Source organism: Lycorma delicatula, chromosome 5 (genome assembly GCF_047948215.1).
Source record: "Lycorma delicatula isolate Av1 chromosome 5, ASM4794821v1, whole genome shotgun sequence".
In the NCBI taxonomy this organism is placed as follows: Eukaryota; Metazoa; Arthropoda; class Insecta; order Hemiptera; family Fulgoridae; genus Lycorma; species Lycorma delicatula.
The window spans coordinates 94109916-94132042 of NC_134459.1; the positions used below are offsets into that span (position 1 = coordinate 94109916).

Sequence of the window (22127 nt, forward strand, 5' to 3'; positions counted from 1 at the left end):
ATTTTATAAAATACAAAAAACAGTTAAATAGACAATGTACATTTTCTTCTTTTTTTTGTAAATTTTGTTAATAAGATAAAAATATTCATTAATGTCTCAGTTGAGAATAAACCTAATAAAATAAACTTTCATCATAATCAAAGCTAGTAAAATATGAAACATCAAATAATGGATATATATTAATAAAAAATAACCTCTCCAGATTTTATGATAACAAAAAATAGCTAATGTAGAACCTGGTGAAAGAGCTTGAAGTACACTCTGTTAGTTCTATATGAAGCTTGAACATGACAATATCCATCTGAGTTTATCACTAGTAGCCATGAACGTGTTTGATGTACTACTTACCTGCTGCATGCAACAGAAAGTTAAAACAAAAATGTTAAGTTAAAATTAATTTAACTTAAATTAATTTTAATTTAAGTTAAATTAAAATTAATTTAACTTAAATGTTTTTTATATTTATAAAACCACAACATATGTTTTACTGCTAAATGCAATTCTTTAAAATGAAATACATGTAGTATTTAATGTGTTTGAAAGTACGTAATAATAGACAATTTAAAGATAAATTCAGGATATGCCTGCAATTCACTTGGTAACTGGATTAGTAGTTTAGTTTACAAATAAAAAAAAAATCACTTTTTTATACACAGTAAATTCTATACAAACAGTTTAATGTCTTAGTAGTGTGTTTTTAATCTTTGACTTTAAATAGAATTATTATTCAATAATGAAAGTATGTGATAGAAATTTTTTATAGACATATTTTTTTAACTAACAAAAACAAAAGTAAAAAAAATTACACATTATAATGTACTAGTTCATTTTGCACAAATCATAATTTGTATTATTTAATTGTAACTATTATTATTTTATTTTGTAAATTGAAGAAATATTAAATAAACTTTAATATTTGCCAAATTTTGTTGAAATATTAATAGGAGTTTAATGAAATGATTTTTTTTTAACAATTGTATTAATGACAGTTGGTGAAGGCAATATTATTTCAGAATGGTACATTATTTAGACCATAGTATGTCTCACTTGTTAGAATTATTGTTTGAACAGGTGTCTTCTTGTATAAGTTGCTGTTCAGTCATTTGCGACATTCGTTTGTAGTTATATTTTTTCTTTCTTTTCATTATATACTAACATGAGTTACATTAAAGAAGAAGCAATAGAAAATTCATTATTAACAGTAAGTTATTTTAATTTTAAGTAACTAATATTTGTATATTTAAATTTTGCTTTATATTTGCTTTTATATTTATTTTTTTAAAAATATTTTATAATTACACGATTATATATTTGTTTTAAAATAAATATTTTCAAGTAAGAAATAAATAATAAAGTGTTAAAATTAATGGCGCCAGGTAATATTTTATTGTTTGAAATGATGGAAAGGAATAAAAAACGGGTATAAATAATCATTTTCAAAGGTTTAATGGAAATAAAAACCATTGTTATAATGCAAACTTATGTCCAATTATAAAATTCGTACTACTCTGTTTAATAAGCACTATAAAAGTACTACTGTTTATAAAGATTATTCATTATGTTATTTATATTAATGTTTACCTAGGTAGAAGATTGTGTTGAAGAACATTTTAAAATTATGCTAGAAAGTATAGTTTATCATTATAATAAATGAAATTAACTTTGATCTCTTAAAAAAAAAATACTTAAAATTAGACTTTTATTATGATATTTATTATATTCACTTTAAGAATATTCATTTTTAAACTAATCAATTTAGAAATTGCTTTCTAGTTAGTTAATAAATATTGTTATCTTTTCACCTTCTACAACTAATTTTAAATGTCTCTTAAGTTTTTGAAAATAAGCCGGTGAGTCACACAACTATACTGTATACAAGTAATAAAAAAAAGCTCAACTAGTTTTCTGGATGAAGAAGCTACCCTTGGGTAAAACATTATGTTACCCTTATTTTGTACCCATTTACTTTTTTAGATGCTAATCCTGAAAGTGCTACTATAAATTAATAATAAAATGCATTTTACTCAGATCTCGTGATCTTATTTTATGGAGTGATAGATAGCATGTTTGTTTTTCACCTGCAAAATTCAAACCCAAATCAGATTGGACATTATTAAAAAATTAAAAATATTATTATATATCATCTAACTGTATCCCAAGCCAAAGGATTATCTTGTGAATTAATCAATAAAAAGATAATTTATTTTTATTAAATAAAATTTTTAACATAGATGTTAATAGAATATTATGCTGTTTTTTTTTGGCTTTAAAATAAAAAGATTTTTAACAACAAAAAAAGTACTATTTTTATTAATTTTTACTAAATTTATTTTGGTTTATTGTTTTAAAGATTTATAATTTTAAATAATTCTCATCACCAACCGTTATGGACAAAAAAAGAACAGTATTTTTTTTTTTTTTTTTTAACTTTTAAATCATTTAACAATTCTGAACTAAATATGGGGGTTGGGATATTATTTCATTAAAGTTATATTAAATGTTAGTTTAAAATATGAATTTGTTACTTTTTCTATATTCACACAAATCTTTTAATATTAATTAATGAGCAACACCAAAGTACAATTTATATCTTAGTATATGTGATAATCTGAACACTTATTTCATTTATTAATAATGTAGCTCTGTTAAATGAGTCCTAATTGGTAAGGTATCAAAATATAATGTACACACAACTCAGCTTACTTATTTTAAATGCTTTTAATTAATGATGAATGAAGAATATATTAATTATTTAAGAAGGAAGCATGACTAATCATATGCTCAAGTTTAAAGTTTCTGGTTAACATGTGAATCAGAGAATATAAAGATTACCATTGCATAAATGTTAAAACACTAACTTATTACTTGATAGCATTTGCTAATTTTTCTGAAATTAATTTTTGGTATGCAAATTTGTTTTATTTGTCTCATTTTCTGAATTGGTTCAATGTGAAACAAGTTATAAAATGCTCTAGTATGACTAAATTTGATTTATTATATTTTTAACAATTACTAATTCAAAACATATGTACCTTTAGTTTTTATAGTATGTATAGCTTTAATCTGTGAACAGATATGAATTCAAGACAGTAATTGACCCAGATTCTAACAAAATTTAATGTAAAATTTTATCAAAGTACAGTTTTAATATATTCGGAAAATCATATATGAATTTCAACCACTTTCTTTATATTTTCTCTCTCCTTTTGCAACATGGTACTACATAATTGAGAACACTTCCTGAAATATGAATCGGTAGATATTATTTTTAGAGAAAAATCAAACAGTTTGAACTGATGCTTTAATATAACATACATACATGCTGTAAATTGAAGAATTCATTATAGAGTGGACAGTAAGCAAGGTGAGAAATATAATTAAGAAAAGTACCTATTAAAATTTTAATATAAAAACAATATTTTCTATTTCCTAACTATGATTATAGAATGTTGTTTTTATAAGTTTTTTGTAATTATATATTTTAAGTTGCTCAAGTGTGACTAAATGTTCTAATTTAAAAAGCAATTTAAATTACATACATTCTTCAAATATATCAAAAACTACAAAGATCTGTGAAAACTCAATTCAAACCATACTATAATACTCAGTGCTCATGGTGGCAATCTCTATAAGAGCTTAAAACAAAGTATAAACTAGCTCCGACAGAACTACAAACTTCTTATTACTCTCTATTTAAAGTAAATTGTAGTACATTTAAAAACTTTTCACTTTTTAAACTTTATCATAGTTAAAAACATTTGATAAAGCAAGTTTTATTTTATAAACCTGAGTTAATAAAATAGTACATAGTTTTTTTTTCTATGCTCATTAGGTACATATTTTTCCTAAAATTCACATAAAAATATGTATACACAATATTGACTGTTAATAAAATACACTTAGACTTCCTTCAAGTAGATAAAAATAGGGCTTCACAACAAAATAAAGGTTTAATGCCAAAATAAATTCATATGGATATTGTTATTGTTAAGGTGATAGTTACTATTATCTTTTCTGCTAAGATCACTTTAGTGTCTATGATTAGTACTGCTTACCTTTCTTAGCTTCATTCTTTTATCTCTTGTTGATGTGTTTCAGAATCACTACTTTGTCAAAACTTATTGTACTCTAGAGTGCAGTAAGTTACAATTAAGAGTACAATAAGTTTTGACAATGGAGTGGTTCTGAAACACATCAATGGAAATATTCTAAAATAGTAGAATAGTAATAAGTTCTTTAAAAACCTATCATTATCTATATAAACATTGCTTGTTATATTTTTTAAATAGTTTATCAGAATTAAATTGCTGTAAACATTAAATATGAGTTATTGTGAGTGTTTTGATTTATGTTTAAAAACATTTTAGGTACTTAGAATAATCTTTTAATACTTTTAATCTATAATACGTTTTTCATCAGTTATGCAGTTCTTCATTACTTTCTGTTCAGGATCAGCATTTTCTAAAATATTAGCAAAATACTCTTTAAATCCTACATTTTCAATCATGTTTCATTTGTTCTAGTCTTTGTCTTTCTTAAGTAATTTTACACTTCCTTCTAGAACCTGATTCCCAAACCATAGGTGATGGCTTAATGTCCTTGTTACATAGTCCACCAACGTTGCTTCTTCACAAGATTCTGTCGCAAACTTCTCTCTACTCCAACTCATTTTTAAACTTCTTCGTTTCATAATCCATGAACCCATTAATGTTAAAAATTCTGCTCTAACAACAACTTTTTAAAGTTTTTTTCCGATTTCCGTACTGCCCTTTCTTTGCTTCACTCCATACTAATATTTTAAAGAATTTCTTTGATTTCTAAATCTGTAAAAGATCAATAGATTTATTTTACTATTCTGTACTTTATATTTTATTAATGTTAATTATTTTAAGCTTGAATATCCTTCTACGCAATTTTATTGAGGAAAATGAGATGGACGAAATGTTAGATGAAAATGCCAGATCCTTACATCCTTTTATTTTATTCCTGGACTGGTTACTCAAGACTATGACTTCAAAATGTTCTATTAGTTCCTTTAATGGACTTCTTCCATTTAAAATTAAGAAGCAGTAAGGATAGGTTGCATTCTTGTCTCACTATTTTCTGTATTGCAGCTTGCATGATCTATTCTTATATCCTTATTATAACTATCTGATTTATGTAATAGTTATAAATAACTTTTTTATTTATATATGTGCCCCAGCTTTCAGAAAAATCTTAAGCATTTTACTCCATTCTGCAATACCATATACTTTTTATTTACCTGCAAATTTCTGGTTAGTAGCTTTGTTTTCTTCTGTCTCTATTTTAAAATATTTGCTTCTCACATGCCATTATTTATTTTTCCTTTTTTGAAACTGAATTGGCCTTCATCCGGTATACCTTCCACCATTTACTCTATTTTTATGTAATCTACTTCGGTTAGTCATTTAAAACCATAAGTAGTCAAACAAATAGGCAAAAGTTTTCATATTTACTTACCTTTTTCTTATGAAAAGAATTGTAATGTTTAAAAAAATCTTAAGTACTTTCCTAGTCTCATAAATTTTATACATCTTATTCAATTCAGTTTCTTTAAAAAATAAATTTAAAAAAAATAGTAATTAAGAAAATTACGAAAATGTATTTCAAAATAATTATATGTTGTTGAAAACTACAGTTGAGTAGTTATGTAACTACAATTACGTTATGCTACAATATACGGTTTTATCTTTTCATATTTAGTATAAATTAATATAATTCATGTAATTAAATAAAAAAAATATTTTTTTAGGTAAATTGTTCTGAAGATGTGAATTTGACAACTAATAACAATAACATTAATTGCTGCAGTAATAGTGATGATTCTAATAATAATAGCAATGTTAACAATCCAGAACCAAATTTAACACCATTAGAACCAATGTATCTACCAATGGTAAGCTATGGTTATAATGTAAGTCATCCAAGTAACAATGTTGCACCATGTACTACTGTACAAACTAGACCAGGTCGTGGTCATTGGCGGGTTCGTGTTCCACACTGTGATAAAGGTATGTATAGAACAGTTTAATATTGTATGTATATTTTGTTTTGATAAAAATTTAGTAGAAACAAAAATAATTTTAAAAATTGACTTTTCTTCTTGAAGACTTAAGACAGTTATGCTGTTGCAATTATATTTCTACACCAAACATATAATAAAACTTACAGAAGCTTAATTTTAATAGGTAATAAATATTTTATAATCAAAAGTTGAAGAATAAAAATAATCTGTAATGAATCAACGTATAGTTAACGTCATAACTTTCACACCTAAGGAAAGTAGGATTAATATTATTAACCATTTTCAAATTGATTCTGAATCTCAAACTATTACTTTGAGAAAGTAAATCTTGAACAGTGGCAAGTAAGTAATCATATGATGTTACTTATTGCAATGAAAATTTACCATTGGGTTAGTGATTAGCATCATTACTTATCAGTTATGACATCTAGTGCATAAATGATTTGTGGTTGAAATCTAGTAAAGGTATAGTGAATTAAAATAATCTAATTTAAATGTTTATGTTAGCATTATAATCTTTTTTATTATTGGAAAAAAACTCTATTGCTATAGAATTTTAAATAACTTTTCCAAGACAGTTTAAAAATTATTTTGAAAATATTTTTTCTTTTTATATGAACCTGAAAAAAATTTAAAGAAGAAGACTGTTAAAACAAATTTCATTAGAGGTACTTTTCAGAATGTTGTATGTGGGGAAGGATTCCCTCATGGTAGTACATACAAATTGATAAACCAAAAGGCTACCAAGTAATTTAGCTAGTACAGACAGAATATAAAAAAAGTATGTTTTTTTACACAGTAAAATTATTTTCATTGTAAATCATGATTAATAAAATTTATATTGAATGGAATAATAAGCTATTAATTACAGCTTGTACAAACATGATGTACTGTTCATGTTTTATTACCTTGAACTCATCACATAATTAAGATAGTATTTCAATATTGTTTATAGGATAATTTTGAAAAAAAATTGTTGTGAAAACAAACTCTAATTTTATGTGTAACAAGCAGTTTTATCAGTTACTTGTCACAATAATTTTGAATAGTATGCAATTATAAAACATTATACTTCATTTTTTCCTGAGATTCTCTATCTTCTGTTAATAAATCTCTAATAGTCTCAAACAGTCTCTTTCTGTTAATAAATGTTTAAAGAATCTTCCCAGTTTGGATTAATCCACACTGGCATTTATTTGACATTAAAAGGCTGTTTAGTTTCTGTGTTCTCAAAAACTGAGTGCAGTACAAAGATTATTATGAGCCTATGATCCACGAGTGTGCCAATCTAACCATTTACACAATAAAATAGAATATTTACACTACAATTTCATTTCCATCAAATGTAATACATGATTGTGATTTATATTTATTTATTTTAGGATTATTTAACTTTTATATTAAATTATAGTTTTAATAATTAAAATGCGTTTGTAGTAATAAATATATATTAACAACAATGTATATATTAACATTATCTAGTAGAACTAATCTAATCTGTACTAAAACCAACTACAATGATAAACAATTATTATTACTATGATTATTAATAGTTACAAATCCTGGCTTCTCATTCAAAATGGTCATGGGTTGTTTCCCAACAGAACTTTTAAGGTTAATCTTTTTTATCATTTCATTATCATTATAAAAAGAAGTAATGATCTATGTAATCTCAATGAATAAACAATTGATAGAAATTAACAATTTAATAATAAAGAGCAGATGGACATTTTTAATTTATTTTAAATTAAATTTTTAATACTTTTGAGAATTTTATTGTAAAATATTATTTCCTTGCTGTAAATTCAAATGAAGCATAACAGAATTTTGAGCAAAAATGGAGATGGCAAAGCAAGTTAGTTCTTTTGAAATTATTGTGATGAATTTAAGTGATAGTTTCAAGTATTACATAAAATGAGGGAACAGGAAGAATTCTAAGTTTATCAAATAGAAGACCTGCTTGGCCTTTGATAACAAGGCTCTTATTTTCAGTAGGATTCTCTTCTGAAAAAAAAAGTTTTGTAGCTAATTATTTGCCACTCACCAGAATTGTGTCATAACAAATTGGAGGGGCAAGCAAGTTAGTAATTACCCTTTCATTCATATTTTCTGGCCAATCTGTTGTTACATTCTTGCTGTAATCTATTTTTATGTAATTCCTTTGTATATTTCCCATCCTTTAATGCTTTCTCCATGTTTTCTTTTGTTTTGTTCTAAGTAAGATGTAGATCTATAAGTATGCTTAGTAATGCCTTCTCATTTAATTCTTTAAACAAATATACTTTTTTGTTAATTTTAAGATTGTATCTCTTTATGACTGCAGGTTGCTTAAAACCTAGAAGCTTTTAAAAATTGAAGGTTATGAACTAAGGTTCATAACCTTAGGTTATAACCTAAGGTTATAACCTAAGGTTATGTGGCTTTGGTTCCAATGGCCAAAGCCACATTTAATAAATCAGTTCCTATAAATTACTAGCTAAAAAAATTTCATTTTCAAACACGTTGCTATATTTGTTAGTAAAGAATGTATGTTTAAAATTTAGTATTTTTTTTTTTTTTAATTTAACTTATACTTTTAGTTGTTTTATTCTAAAATTATATTCATCGTTCCCGAATGACTCATGTTTTGCATCTTTTAAAGATAATTTTTTGTTATATTTTAATTTTACAGTTTGTTCTAACTGAATGAAGTGAAACCAGATGGACACTACATTTGTGTATGGTGTAAAACCAAAAATTACTGCAAAAATTTAATTTCTGAAATATAATAATAACTTTGAGTAAACTGTATCGTACCTAAAAGCATAAAAATTTTAAGTTATTGAGGTGACACTGTTACTCATGGCACAGAAATCTTCAATAATACTCATTTCTTCAGCCATTTATTTAAGTAAATTCAAAAGAGAAACCATACAATGATTTATTAAGAATAATTTTTGGTTATTGATCCTAATTTAGATTCTTTATTTTTATAATTAAAATAATATTTCTTTTTAAAGAAATCGTTACAAATAAATTAATAAAATAATAGTTGCTTTGGTTTTAGCAGACTACAAAAAGACTGCATGTGATCGAGAGAGGACAAGAATGAGAGATATGAATAGAGCATATGATGCTTTAAGGAAGATATTGCCGTTATGCAAACCACCAGGAAAGAAACTATCAAAAATAGAATCTCTCAGGTTTGTAAATAAAATTTATATGATTTTTTAAATTATAATATTTTCAAAATGGTTATTTACAAATAATTTATGTACTTATTAACATTACATTATTAGAATGAGGTTCAGGATTTCACTATGAAATGTTCTACTGGCCTTTCCTTATGTGAAAGTTTATATTTAATCTTTGAATTAAAGAATCTAGACATCATCATGGGTTGAAGAGAAAGATGTTCCTTAAAATTTGTCCGTAAAAGAAAAGCATATCTTATAGCATTCAGGAAGTAAATTAGGATAGTTTTGACAGAACTATCTATAAAATATTCAAACTATCTGGGATTTAATCAGTACTAAATAGACCAAATAAAAAAGTATATAATATGCTAACAATGAGTGCTATGATCTGTGTGGGGACACTAAAGAAGGAGACTGAAAGCATTTGATATGTGGCCATATAGGAGACTGAAAAATTAGTTGTTAGGAAAGTATAGGTGATTAATAAAAAACATATTAAATCAATCCCAAATTTAGCATAGTCATTTTCATGATAATAAATATCCTATGGCAGGTGATCAATCTTATACAGAACAATTCAACTTCATAGAGGAAAGTATCATCATAAATTTTTTTTGGGGAAAGGAGTTTCACTAAAATTATACTTTTTTTTTTATTTTGAAGTCATCAGTCAGTTAATTGGTTTGATGTGATCCTCCAGTTGTTTGTCTAATATAACTTTAATATATTTATTACAAGGTTTGATAAAAAAAATATGTGAAATTTTATTTGTCTCAAAAAATCTTTATTTGTTTATCAACATTGATTTTGTCACTTCAAATTACTCCTTTTCATATGTAATACATTTGTGTCAGTGCTTTTTCCAATCTTCGAAGAACCTCTGGAATGCAATTACCAGTATGGTGTTTAGCCCCTTGAGAGATTCTGTTTCTATCTCTTCATTGTTGACAAAACGTCATCTTTCATGATTCTTTTCAGCTTGAGTAATAGGAAGAAGTCACAGGGGGCCATGTCCGGTAAATACAAAGGCTGAGGCAATATAACAGTGTTGTTTTTGACCAAAAATTCACAAACAAGTAATGAATGTTAGCAAGTGCAATTGCCACAAATTTGGGCATTCTCTTAGGATTGCTTCATGCAAATGGCAATTACTTTCAGGTAGTAATCCTTATTGACCATATAATAGTGATTTGGCAATTGTCCATAATCATTTTGTTCACTTTTTGATGTTGTCACCAGATCTTGATGTACTGAGTCGTCCAGGGTGCTCATCATCTTCACGGCCCTCTTTTATTCATAGAATTGCCATAAACAACATTTCCAATGTGGTGCTGCATTTTACTCTGTTTTTAATGCAAATTTTTTGTTTCATTTTTTCCATAGGTTAAAAATTACCTAACATACCAAAGTATGTGTAACAACCAGCAATAAACTAAGCATCCAATATGTCTACCAATGTAAACATATGTTAGAGATAAGTGTACCAACACAACAAAAAATAATTCTGAAAATTGGATTTATACAGCCTGGAAAATTTTCTGTGTATTTTTTTTATTAAACCTTTTACAAGTTCCAGTTCATTTTTCTTCTACAGCTTTTGTCACAAATTAATAAGCCTTCCTACATGTCTTAATATATGGGCCAATAACCTAGTTGTCTCCTTATAAAATTTTTCTTTTCTCTGGTTCGTATTAAGACAAACCTCTTCAATTACCTAATTTTCAACATCCTTCAGAACACCACATTTCGAAGGCAGTCCTTTATCTTTTCCATTCTGTTTTTTCTATTGTCTATATTATACTACCATAAAGCATTTAATGGTTGCATTATCTGTAAGTTTGCTACCCCTCCCAATACTTCTGATAAATTGCCCTGTTGTATTTAATTACTTATTATTTTACATTCACATTCCATTACTTAAGGTTTGATCTTATATATTTTATAAAGTAAATTTATACCTAGAAAAAAATCCATGTCAATTATTTCTTCTAACTCATCTTTGATTTCTGCTAAACGAACAATATCATCAGCTAATTGTAAAATTTATTTTCTTGAAGCCTTAGTTTCTTTCAATTCTTGTTTGCTTCTTCTGTGTACAAGCTGAAAAATAATATCTTTGTTTCATTCCTTTCTGAATAAGAGCTTCATCTTGCTCTATTATAAGTACTACTTTTTCTTGCATAATTAACCAGATCTGGAGAAAGTATATCTATATACTAATGCCAAGTGTTTTATTCATTTTAAGCTTGGCTTCTAAAATTAATCTGAAAGCCAGAGTGGTCTGTGTTAATGGGAAACCACTTCGCTCCTCATTTTCCTGAATAAACCTGGCATGGAATTTTTGGTAGCAGCTTGTAATTCTTGTTAGGTCGCCTAACTATTATAATTGTGATACTTAATGTCTATCTAACATATTTAGTAGTTTATATTTTATCTTTATAACGGTAAACTTAATTATAATACAATGTTTGAAATTCATCTCAAAACAGTTTGGTCGCTCTTACTGAACTGTTTTCAGTGGTGTAGCTGATGTTTTTGAGTTAGAGAATGTGGTTGAAAAATATCCAATATACTTTTAATGCATTAAAGAGTGATAAGTTTTTGAGTATAAAATATAAAGGTTGGTGGATTTGTAATTTATATTTATTAGATGCCCTAAATACTGACTCTAGATGCTAAGAACAGCTTTTAAATATTCATTGTTTATTTTTAAAATGGCATTCTGTTTGACCAATGTAGAATATTATATAGTTATGAGCAGTTAAGTTACAGAGAGATCATTTCATCATGCACGTTATGATACTATACACTATAATTCCACTATTGACTATAATACATCATGATTATTATTATATTACTTATGGTTATTATAATACACATCATGATTTAATTCATGGAATGTATGTAGTTATGCACAACTGGTAATGTTTTACAGCAAGTGTTGGAAATGTCCACCATTTTCCTTTGGGCAGGACCAAACCCTTCGCACCAATTTTTTGATACCCTTCTTAGGACATTAGGGCTAATGGAATAGATCTCAAAAAATATGTGAAGGGTTTGAACCTGCATTCAGGAAAATGGTGGACATTTCCTGTAAGACATTATCTGATGTGCATAACTACATTCCCTGAACCAAATCAAATGTGAGAATCTCTATTATAGTCCATAATGGAATTATAATGTATAGTGTCATGGTATGCACAATAAAGTGATCTCACTGTATATTCCATGGGAATATATAAACCATAAAACACATCTGTTAATGGTTTATATGACTTGATAGTTTTGTTCTGAAGATCACACATATCAAGACCTTTAAATTTTGAAGAATGTTTTAAAATAGTTTTATTTATTTATAACAATAAAACTAATAATTTCATTAAAACATTAGTGAGCAAGCCCTTAATTAGACTACCATATGGAGTAAAAATCTGATGTCTTAATGCTTTACTTTGTGGATAATTGACAAAAATGAACTTTCTTTTTATCAACAGGTTGGCGATACGACACATACATAATTTGCAAGCAATACTGGAATATGGTTCTGATTATGATGGAAGTTATTTACCAATAAGTAGTAAAAGTAATTGTTTAACAAGCAACAGCAGTTCCATGAACAGTTCGCCACCTCAGTGGCCAATACCATATTATCCTTCAACACCATCTCCCTCAGTATCTTCATTATCACCTTCTTCTTTATCTTCATACAGTAATTATACATTTACATATCCAATGTATTACTCATCATACCATAATCAGTAAATTACACAAAAACTTTGTTATTATTTGAAAAGTATTTTATTAATTTACATAATAGATTCTCCCACTTTTTGACTCATTAACTCTTTCACTATAGTATCTACAAAATTCAAAATTAAAGGTAATAAGTAGGGGTTGACTAATAGACTGAATACTTTTTTGTCATTAATAATTTAATTGATAACAAGATATATTACATTGATAGGTAGTCTAAAAAGTAGTAAGCCTTTTGCACACGAGATAGTTAGCATATTCTGGCAAAAGTTGAGGAAGACTGGCATGTAAGCCATGCCAAAGTCATGACATTGTCAATGACCTTACACCCATGAACAAGTAGTGTTAAACCATTTGGGGAAAGCTGGCTACAAAAAGATGCTCAACATTTGGGTGCCATATGATCTCAGAAAAATTTATTATTTGAATTTCTACTGAAAAAATAATGAAATCAAGCCATTTCTGAAACGATTGATCACAAGTGATGAAAATTGAATAACCAACGACAACAATGGGCAAAAAAGATTGTGGGTTAAGTTCCATAGTATGTGGATAGTATCGGTGTCCATACACTGATGCCCAGGCAGGTTATGCTTTGCATTTGGTGGGATTGGAAGAGCATTTTGCATCATGAGTTGGTACTGCCAGGCAGAAAAATAGACTCAGACCTGTACTGTTGACAATTAGTGCAACTGAACCAAACAATTCAAAAGAAATGGCCAGAACAGGTCAGCAGAAAAGTCTTCTCATCTTTATTGCTGACAATGCCAGACCGCATACATCTTTAACGACCTGTTAGAAATTGAGAGAACTTGACTGGGAGGTTCTAATGCATCCACAACATCATGGCCTAGACCTGGCACTCAGACTGATCATTTGTTTCAGTCTCTGCAGAACTCCCTGAATGGTCAGTGGGGTGTACCATATTTGGTAAGATAGTTATTTAAGGAAAACAAGAAATGGAGTTTACAATTATCTGAAAAGTCCCAGTACACTGCGATTGCTACAGAAGGTGAAATGTCTGAGTAAATTTTTCATATAGTTTCAACTGAAAATGAAGAAATGATAGAAACATGATGTTATAACATAACTATCAACAGTGGAGAGTAAAATTTGAAAATGACTAGTGGTGTTGTAGAAATTTGATATAAGCTAAGTTTTATCCACTTCACTATATTTGTTTTGACTCAACATTCTCTCCAAGCACTAAATCCATGCCACTCATATTTCTCTAAGTCATTTTGGTTCCTGTTAGAAGAAATTATGCAACCTTCAAGATCTGTTTTTTGCCTGATAATTATATTAAAAAGATATATAATGATGTTGAAGAGAAATGGGGGGATTTCAGAGAGAAGCAAAGTTTTTGATGATGAGGGATAAAGGCAAAAAGGAATGACTTCAAGTTTCAACCTTTGTAAAAGAAGGTATCATTGCTTGTGGGGAAGCAGGTCAAAAAGAAACTACAATTACCTTTTAACAAAAACTACTAGCATTGCACAATACTCAAAAAAATTAATGCTGAAAATCAATACTGATTTTGTGTCAATAGAGTCCATCTAACACTAAATATAAGAGGGTATATACTGCATTACAATGACATTCTTAACAATGCACAAAGTAGCTGATAAACTCTTTCCTCAAGAATCACCTAGTGTAGCTAATGTTCTAGAAAAAATTAAGGTAGGTTACTTATCTGTTGAGGTTTAACCCCTTAACAGTTTCATTTTTTAACAGAAAAACTTATTATGCCCATATATTTTCACTAAACACTTTCTCATTATTTCACATATTTAAACTTTTTAAGCAATACAAACAACTAAAAAATAAAACAACCATCAATAACAAAAAGTTCCATTCAATGTAAACAAGTATGGTAGGTGCTATGCATATGCATAGGCTGCGAAGTATGCAAAACAAAATACATACACTGGAACTTCTCTATGCAACCACAATAAACTAGGAAACTAAGCATACCCATGCACATTGAAATAACTCATCAAAAAACAGAATAAAACTGAACAATATGTGAAAAATTATTTCATCAAGAGCAATTTTTATCGTTGTAACCAGTAACAGATTATCTTGTCAAATCCGGGAAGGAGTTAACTACACACAAAATTCCAATGATTCTACTACTGCCAGCATTATAGACATAATAAAATTGCATTAGGCACAATATGTACATAATTATAGCAATTCAGGACACACTGGTGTCAACTATAATATTAAAGAGCAATGACCTAATTATAAAGATTTTGTGAGATCCTATGATTGCACTGTGTTTAGGGAGTAGAAAGCAATGATAAAAGTAGCAAGCAAAAAATTTTCAGAAGCAAACAAAAAAACAGCAAATTAAATTGCATCCTACAGAAAATTCTATTAAGCCTGAAATCAGTTTTATACAAAAAGCTGCAATTGAACCTTGGTTTTTCATGAAGTGGGCTTAGGGCTGTGTTCAGAGTTTTTCACAGCAGGATCAATCATTTTATTAAAGAAGCTAGGAAAAATATACAAGCCACAAGCACATTATCAAACTTTAAAACTCAGTAGATAATAGTTTGTTGGGCAAGTTTTTGTTAAAATTATCAGATAATTTGAAAGGTTCTGGGTCAAGAACCTGACTTCAAGACAGCCACAGACATTGGTCTGTGGCTGTCTTGAAGTCCTATGGCATCATGAAAATCATCTCCTCTTTATAAGGACCGGTCAAGTGGAATTAGTGTTATTTACTTTATCATCCCAGCTAAAGAGAAAAGCAGAACTTTCTCAATGTTCAAAGAATTTAAAATACGCTCAGCTCACTTCCTAGTTAAGTATACAGATGGGCATGATGCCTTAACCCTTAAAGAATAAGGTAGAGTAAAAAAAAAAAATTTTTTAGCACATTGTATTACATATTTCATTATTATTTAAATAGCTATTCCTTTAAATCCCCTGTACCTGTTCTCTTGTTGGTCATTAACTTCTAAAAGGAAAGCAGTTTTATAGTATTAAGACAAGAAAACAAGATCATGAAGATATATTTCTTAAGCTGAAACAGATAATTGTAGCACTTATGAAAAGAAATCCTGTAGCTCATTGATCAACTGGTGTATAAACATTTTCTAACTGATCCTCTGGTTTTCTTATTATATTACTTGAACAAAGGAGTACATAAATATTTTGTCAAAATTTTTAGAAAAAGCCCCAAAAATGTTCTAATACCTATTCCTACAGTAGTTACAGAAAATTTATTTTTTTTCATTTAGTAAATAAGCAATAGTTAAAATTCAATTCCATAAAGATGGTTGATGGTTATTTTCTAAAACAGCAAACCAAAAAAAACTCTAGTAGTATTAAAATTTTAATACTGCTAATTGTTGCAGGACGAGTAATTGGTCACAACCTATTGATGTAGACCAATAATAACATTTAAATCTGTAAACACTATATATAGGAATGTATTTCATTGCCAAAATGATAAAACAATACAAGCTGTGATTGGAAAGTTTTAAGGCAGGTGTCGCCACTGATCAATAGGAGGGGTAGGTTTACCTGTGGGTATGGAAGAAGCTTGTTTTGTTCTGAAAAATATCACTTGTTATCTTTGTTCAATAGAGAGTGGCATCTTGGCGGTTGAAAATGTGTTTTCGGCCGACTATTGATTTCACAAAATAATGAAAAAATGTACAAAGTTCAAAAATCTGCTTCAGACTTATTAACTTTTCGGAAAAAACGTTTGAGCTGGTCAAATATTTTTATCTGGTTCAACAGATTCAAAGATGGCTGTAAATCGGGTGAAAATGATTTCTGGTCTGGCCGGTCTTCAACTTCAAAAGCAACAAAAATGTTGTGAAAGTTTGTGATTTAGTACGTTCTGATCTTAAAACTTACAATTAGGAAGATGGCTGAAGTTACCACGCAGTTCTGTCAATTTTAACTGAAGATTTGAATATGCGTCAGTATCTGTGAATTCATTCTGAGATTTCAGACCAGCAGAAACAACACCAACTCACCCAGAATTATAAAATAGGGTAATTACACGTGATAAATCATGAGTCCATTAGTATGACCCAGAAACAAAGGCACAATCATTGCAGTGGAAGGGTCCACTTTCATCATGACTGAATAAATCTTGACACGTGTCAAAAATGTGAAGACAATATTAACATTGATGATTTTCTTCAATTCTACAGGTATCTTGCATCATGAATTTGCCCCTAGGGGAGTCAACCAGTATTATTATAAACAGGTCCTTCAGAATTTGCATGAAAATGTGTGGAGATAAGACCTGAACTCTGACGAGACAAGAATTGGGTCCTTTACTACGACAATGCACTGGCTCATTGTGCATTCTTGAATGTGGAATTTTTGGTCTAATTCCTGTGCTTCTGCAACCTAACTGTTCCCCTGCCAACTTCTACCAGTTTCCTAAATTGAAATTTTCACTGACAGGGAACTAATTTCTTAATTGAAGATATCTAAGCAAATATTGGAGAGGGTTCTTCTTAAAGCACCCTTATGAAAGAAAATTACTAGGAATGCTTCCAGAAGTGGAAACATTGTTGGAGTTGATGCGTTCAGTTAGAAGGGGATAACTTTGAAGAAGATCCATCACAATAGTCTGTAAGTACTGCCACTTCGAAATTACAAGCCCAGTCTTAATGCTTTTCAATCTCACCATATCAAAGTAGGTATGGAATGTTTTGCCACAGAATTATTTAATCAATCCACTGGGTTGGTGTCTAGTGGTGAACGCATCTTCCCAAATCAGCTGATTTGGAAGTAGAGAGTTCCAGCGTTCTAGTCCTAGTAAAGTCAGTTATTTTTACATGGATTTGAATACTATATTGTGGATCCCAGTGTTCTTTGGTGGTTGGTTTCAATTAACCACACAATCTCAGGAATGGTCGTACTGAGACTGTACAAGACTACACTCATGCATATATCCTCTTAAGTATTATGTGAAAGGTAATTATCAGAGGCTAAACAGAAAAAATTATTTTATCACCTATATGATGACAACACAGCTCAGTTGTTTGATAATCGTGTGAGCAAGTCATTGTGAGTGTCAATTTTTTCCATTTTGTAAAAATGGAAAAATTGAATATTGTGCCATGGTTAAAATACTTGCATTTGAAAGGCAATACGCCTACACAAATTAAAACTGTATTCTGTCAAGTCATTTGCTACCGTGAAAAGATGGGCAGCTGAATTTAAATATGGATGATGAGCGTTCAGGACAGCCAAAAACTGCAACCACCATGGATGTCATTGAAAAAAATCCACCAAATGGTAGATTGTGTTTGTCACCTATATGTAAGCTATCCACATGTTGGGTGCCACATTTGCACACTTTGGACCAAAAACGTACTTGAATGAACATTTCCAAGGCCCTGCTGGTGAAGTTAAAGCAAAACGAGTCAGATTTTTTGCATCGATTCATAACTGTAGATGAAATGTGGATCTACAACTACACTCCTGAAATAAACAACAGTGGACAGCAAAAGGTAAACTGGTCTGAAAAAGGCAGACAGTTCCATTGGCCAGGAAGGTGATGGCAATTGTTTTTTGGGATAGTAATGGAATTTTGTTTATCTATTATCTTCAAAACTGAAGGCAGAAATTGCAAAAATACGATAACATTTGAAGAAGAAAGTGCTTTTCCATCAGGAATGCACCTGCTCACACTTCCGACGATTGCCATGGCTAAAATTCATGAGTTGCACTTTGAATTGGTTAACTACTAACCATATTCACCAGATCTGGTCCCAAGTGACTTTTTCTTGTTTCCTAAACTTAAAAGTTTCGCTTAGAGGAAAGAGATTTTCATTACACGAGGGGGGTTATCACATACATTAACGCCTATTTTGCAAAGAAAGCTACTATTTGGAAGGGTTAAAGAGGTTAGAGCATTGCTGAAAAAAGTATTTCAACTTGAAAGACTTTGTTGAAAAATAAAACTATATTTAATAGAAAAAATACGTCTCTCTATGTTCGGCAAAATTTTCCAGACAACCCTTATATACTATAGTCTGTGATGTACAATTAAAATTTGTTTAATAAGCCATGCCATTATGTCATTGAAAAAATGGCTGGAGCGGAGCAACTGGCCAGCCACACCCATAGGTTACATTTCTATGTCAATGCCCTTGCACACCCAATGAATTATAATTTGATTTCTCGCCGTGTCAAATCCTCTGAAATTTTGACACTGCTCAAGATACACTCAAAGATGCTACCCTGACAAAAACCCAATTGTTTAATTGGGTCAAAAATTTCAGATGGCCATGTTGCAGTGAAGAACACGTCATGAATGACATCGGCAGATCAGTGTCAATGATGACAATATTCAGACCGTTCATGAACTTGTGGGGTGACTGCTGTTGAAATTGTATCAGAGGTGGGCATAAATGTTGGGAGTGTGCATTCAATGTTATCAGACACTCTTGGATACAAAGTGTCGGCAAGGTGGGTTCTGTCAGCAGCTTCTGAATCACTTCGAGGGAGAAGGATTTTTGGACAGTACTATGACCTGTGACAAAATGAGGGTTCATTACTACACCCTGGAAAGGAAGAAAACAAGTATGGAGTTAAGGCAAAGTGGTGGGGGAGGGGCATCAATGCAGGCCAAGAAACATTTTGTTAGCAGTAAAAGTCCTTGTTTTGGGATTCAAAATTCAGCATACTATAAGCAGTTGTTGGACACTGCAACCGATTTGCAATGCCCTTATTATCCACAACACATACAGCAACTCTTTAGTAATAAGCTTTCTAAAATTCATTGGATACCTCTTTAACAATCACTGTACAATCCAGACCTGTCATCATATGATTTCAACATGTTCAGTTTGCTGAAAAAGCTTTAGGAGGGAAAAAATTAGAAAATGATTCCGCAGTTGAGCATTATATGCACAACTGGTTGTTGGGGCAGCCATCTTGTTTTTTTTAGGAGGGGATCAGGAAGCTACCTATTCAGTGGAAAAAATGTATTTCTGTTTTATACAAGATGTATTTGTAGTTTTACCTAATAACAGTAAAGTTATGTAAACAAATTCACGTTTATATTTGAATAACCCTTGTATTAATACAAATACTTCTTAAGTTAAAGCAACAATTCTGTACAGTTTGATTTCATTTTTTCAACATCCAAAAACCAAAAGTATCAAAGTATAAAAAAAAAAAAAAATACTATATTCTGCAATACATTCAAGTAAAATGAAGGCTGAAGAAAGGGACAATGAGTGCACACAAGTATTATTTTATTGCAAGAATCTTGTGCAGGATCAAAATATACAAAAACTGAGAGAACAAAATTAATATTTTATATAATTTTTAACAAATACAATACTATATAAAAAATGCATACTGTAAACATTAGTTATATATTTTTTAAACTTAAAATTGACTAACTATATAACAGAAATCCTGGAACTATATTACATTATTTGTACATTAAAATTCATTAAACTGTTGGCTGACCGATTAAAATGCTTGCCAAAATAAAAAAGTCACTGATAACCTATTGTCAGTTTCATTTTTCTTACAAAATTGATAATCTTATTTATAATAAAATAAAATATTATCTGCAATCTGGACAAATTCTACACACTTTTTATTTAGAACCTATTACAGAAACATATCAGCACTATATTCTCAAATATAAAGTGCAGTCTATGTTTGTTAGTTATATGTTTGTTAGTTAAACATGCAAATAAAATTTGTTGTTTTCTAAGAAATATTGTTAATAAAGAATATACAACCTACATAATTTTTCTTTTCCAGTAATAAATATTGTTAATATGTGTAATCTTAAGCGACAAAAATTAAGTTTTAGTTTTCAAATTCTCTGACAGATAACTTCCCTGTTTCTGCTACACAGGCCAAACTGTTATGAGCTCAGGCTTCAGTACCATGAGGTTTTGCACAAGAAAAAAACAGTGAGTGTATTGGTTTGCAGAAATAAAATTGATAACTGTAGTGACAAATTCTATTGTAGATATTCTCTGTGACAAAAGCATTTTGTTGTGTGAACACAAAATACAATCACCTGGTAGGTCTAAAACAGGTGCTGAAACGAAAGAATTTGACTGTCTTTCCAATGAAACTCAAAAAATTCAGTCTGTAGTGTTACTTGTCAACTAAACATTCTAAAAGCAAAATTCATGATGTTCACAAGTGACTAAAATGATAAACCACAAAGAGTTCAATTTATAACACAACCATGAAAAAACTACTTTCAGTCAATTTTATTTTCTGTTTAAGTGTTAAGAGTCGTGAAGTGTCATAATTGGGTATTGGGGCTCAAAAACTCTGAATTAGTGGAATTTGTCCACAACTGTCCAAAAGTGAATGTTTGGTGTGGTATCATGCATAAACAAATTTTTGGGCCATTTATTTTTCCATGAGTAGATTATTATTATTATTACATGCATAGTGTACTACGACATGTTAGATAACTTTGTGTTTCTGCAGATTGAAAATATGGAGGGCCTAATTTTCCAACAGAATGGAGCCCGTCCACAAACTGCGGAAATTGGGGGACTGCACTCAACAACAGGTTCCCAGAAGGCTCGATAGAGAGAGAAGGTTCTCAATCGCTTGCCCGAAGTGAAATCCTGATTTGACACAGATGGAATTATTTTTTTGTGGTACATGTAAAAGACATCATATACCAAGACAAATTCCACTCACTTGACCACAATGTCAAACAATAACAGTAGCTGTAGAAGCGCTTTCTGCAGACATATTTGGCCAGTGTGGAATGAGCTGCATTATTAGTTTGAAGTTTGTAGAAGTGTAAATGATGCACATATTAAGCTACATTAAGAGATAAAAAAAATGTAGACTTCCTATTTTAATTTCATGCAACACATACATTCATAGTTTTAAAAGTAATAAAGATCACTTAATTTAAAACTTTGGGTTCTTTATCAGACACCAGATATAAATAGATTTCTTCAAAGATTACCCTGAGGGTAATCTATATGGATATCTAATCAATAAATAGCCTGAAACCTTGCAATAGTAAAAACCAAAAATATAATATGTGAGAATGGACCACAAATAACTAATTTTATTAATATAAAAATCTACTGAACATGAAAAATGTGGTTAATACCTATTAAAAAATAGACAGAAAATTTAAAAAGATTCACTTTCTAAATACTTGG

The 22127-nt window shown here is 29.4% G+C and overlaps 1 protein-coding gene across 3 annotated transcripts; it reads left to right on the forward strand.

The window, feature by feature from the left end:
- Nucleotides 1–1054: 1054 nt before the first annotated feature.
- Nucleotides 1055–13007, forward strand: sage (salivary gland-expressed bHLH). Of its 3 annotated transcripts, none has more exons than XM_075366662.1 (4): nucleotides 1055–1201; nucleotides 5774–6032; nucleotides 9078–9228; nucleotides 12717–13007. In XM_075366662.1, the coding sequence occupies exons 1-4, from the start codon at nucleotides 1157–1159 to the stop codon at nucleotides 12982–12984; spliced, it is 723 nt and encodes a 240-aa protein (XP_075222777.1). In that variant the 5' UTR covers nucleotides 1055–1156; the 3' UTR covers nucleotides 12985–13007. The 3 variants fall into 3 exon arrangements, with proteins under 3 accessions (XP_075222777.1, XP_075222778.1, XP_075222779.1); XM_075366663.1 differs by having other exon boundaries at nucleotides 9093–9228; XM_075366664.1 differs by having other exon boundaries at nucleotides 9096–9228.
- The last annotated feature ends 9120 nt before the right edge of the window (nucleotides 13008–22127 follow it).

Bases quoted from the DNA above. Each gene is read 5' to 3' on its own strand.
- sage (XM_075366662.1), top strand. From the start codon at position 1,157: ATGAGTTACATTAAAGAAGAAGCAATAGAAAATTCATTATTAACA. The intron at 6,033-9,077 runs GTATGTATAGAA...ATAAAATAATAG, and splicing joins TGTTCCACACTGTGATAAAG to TTGCTTTGGTTTTAGCAGAC. The intron at 9,229-12,716 runs GTTTGTAAATAA...TTTTATCAACAG, and splicing joins TCAAAAATAGAATCTCTCAG to GTTGGCGATACGACACATAC.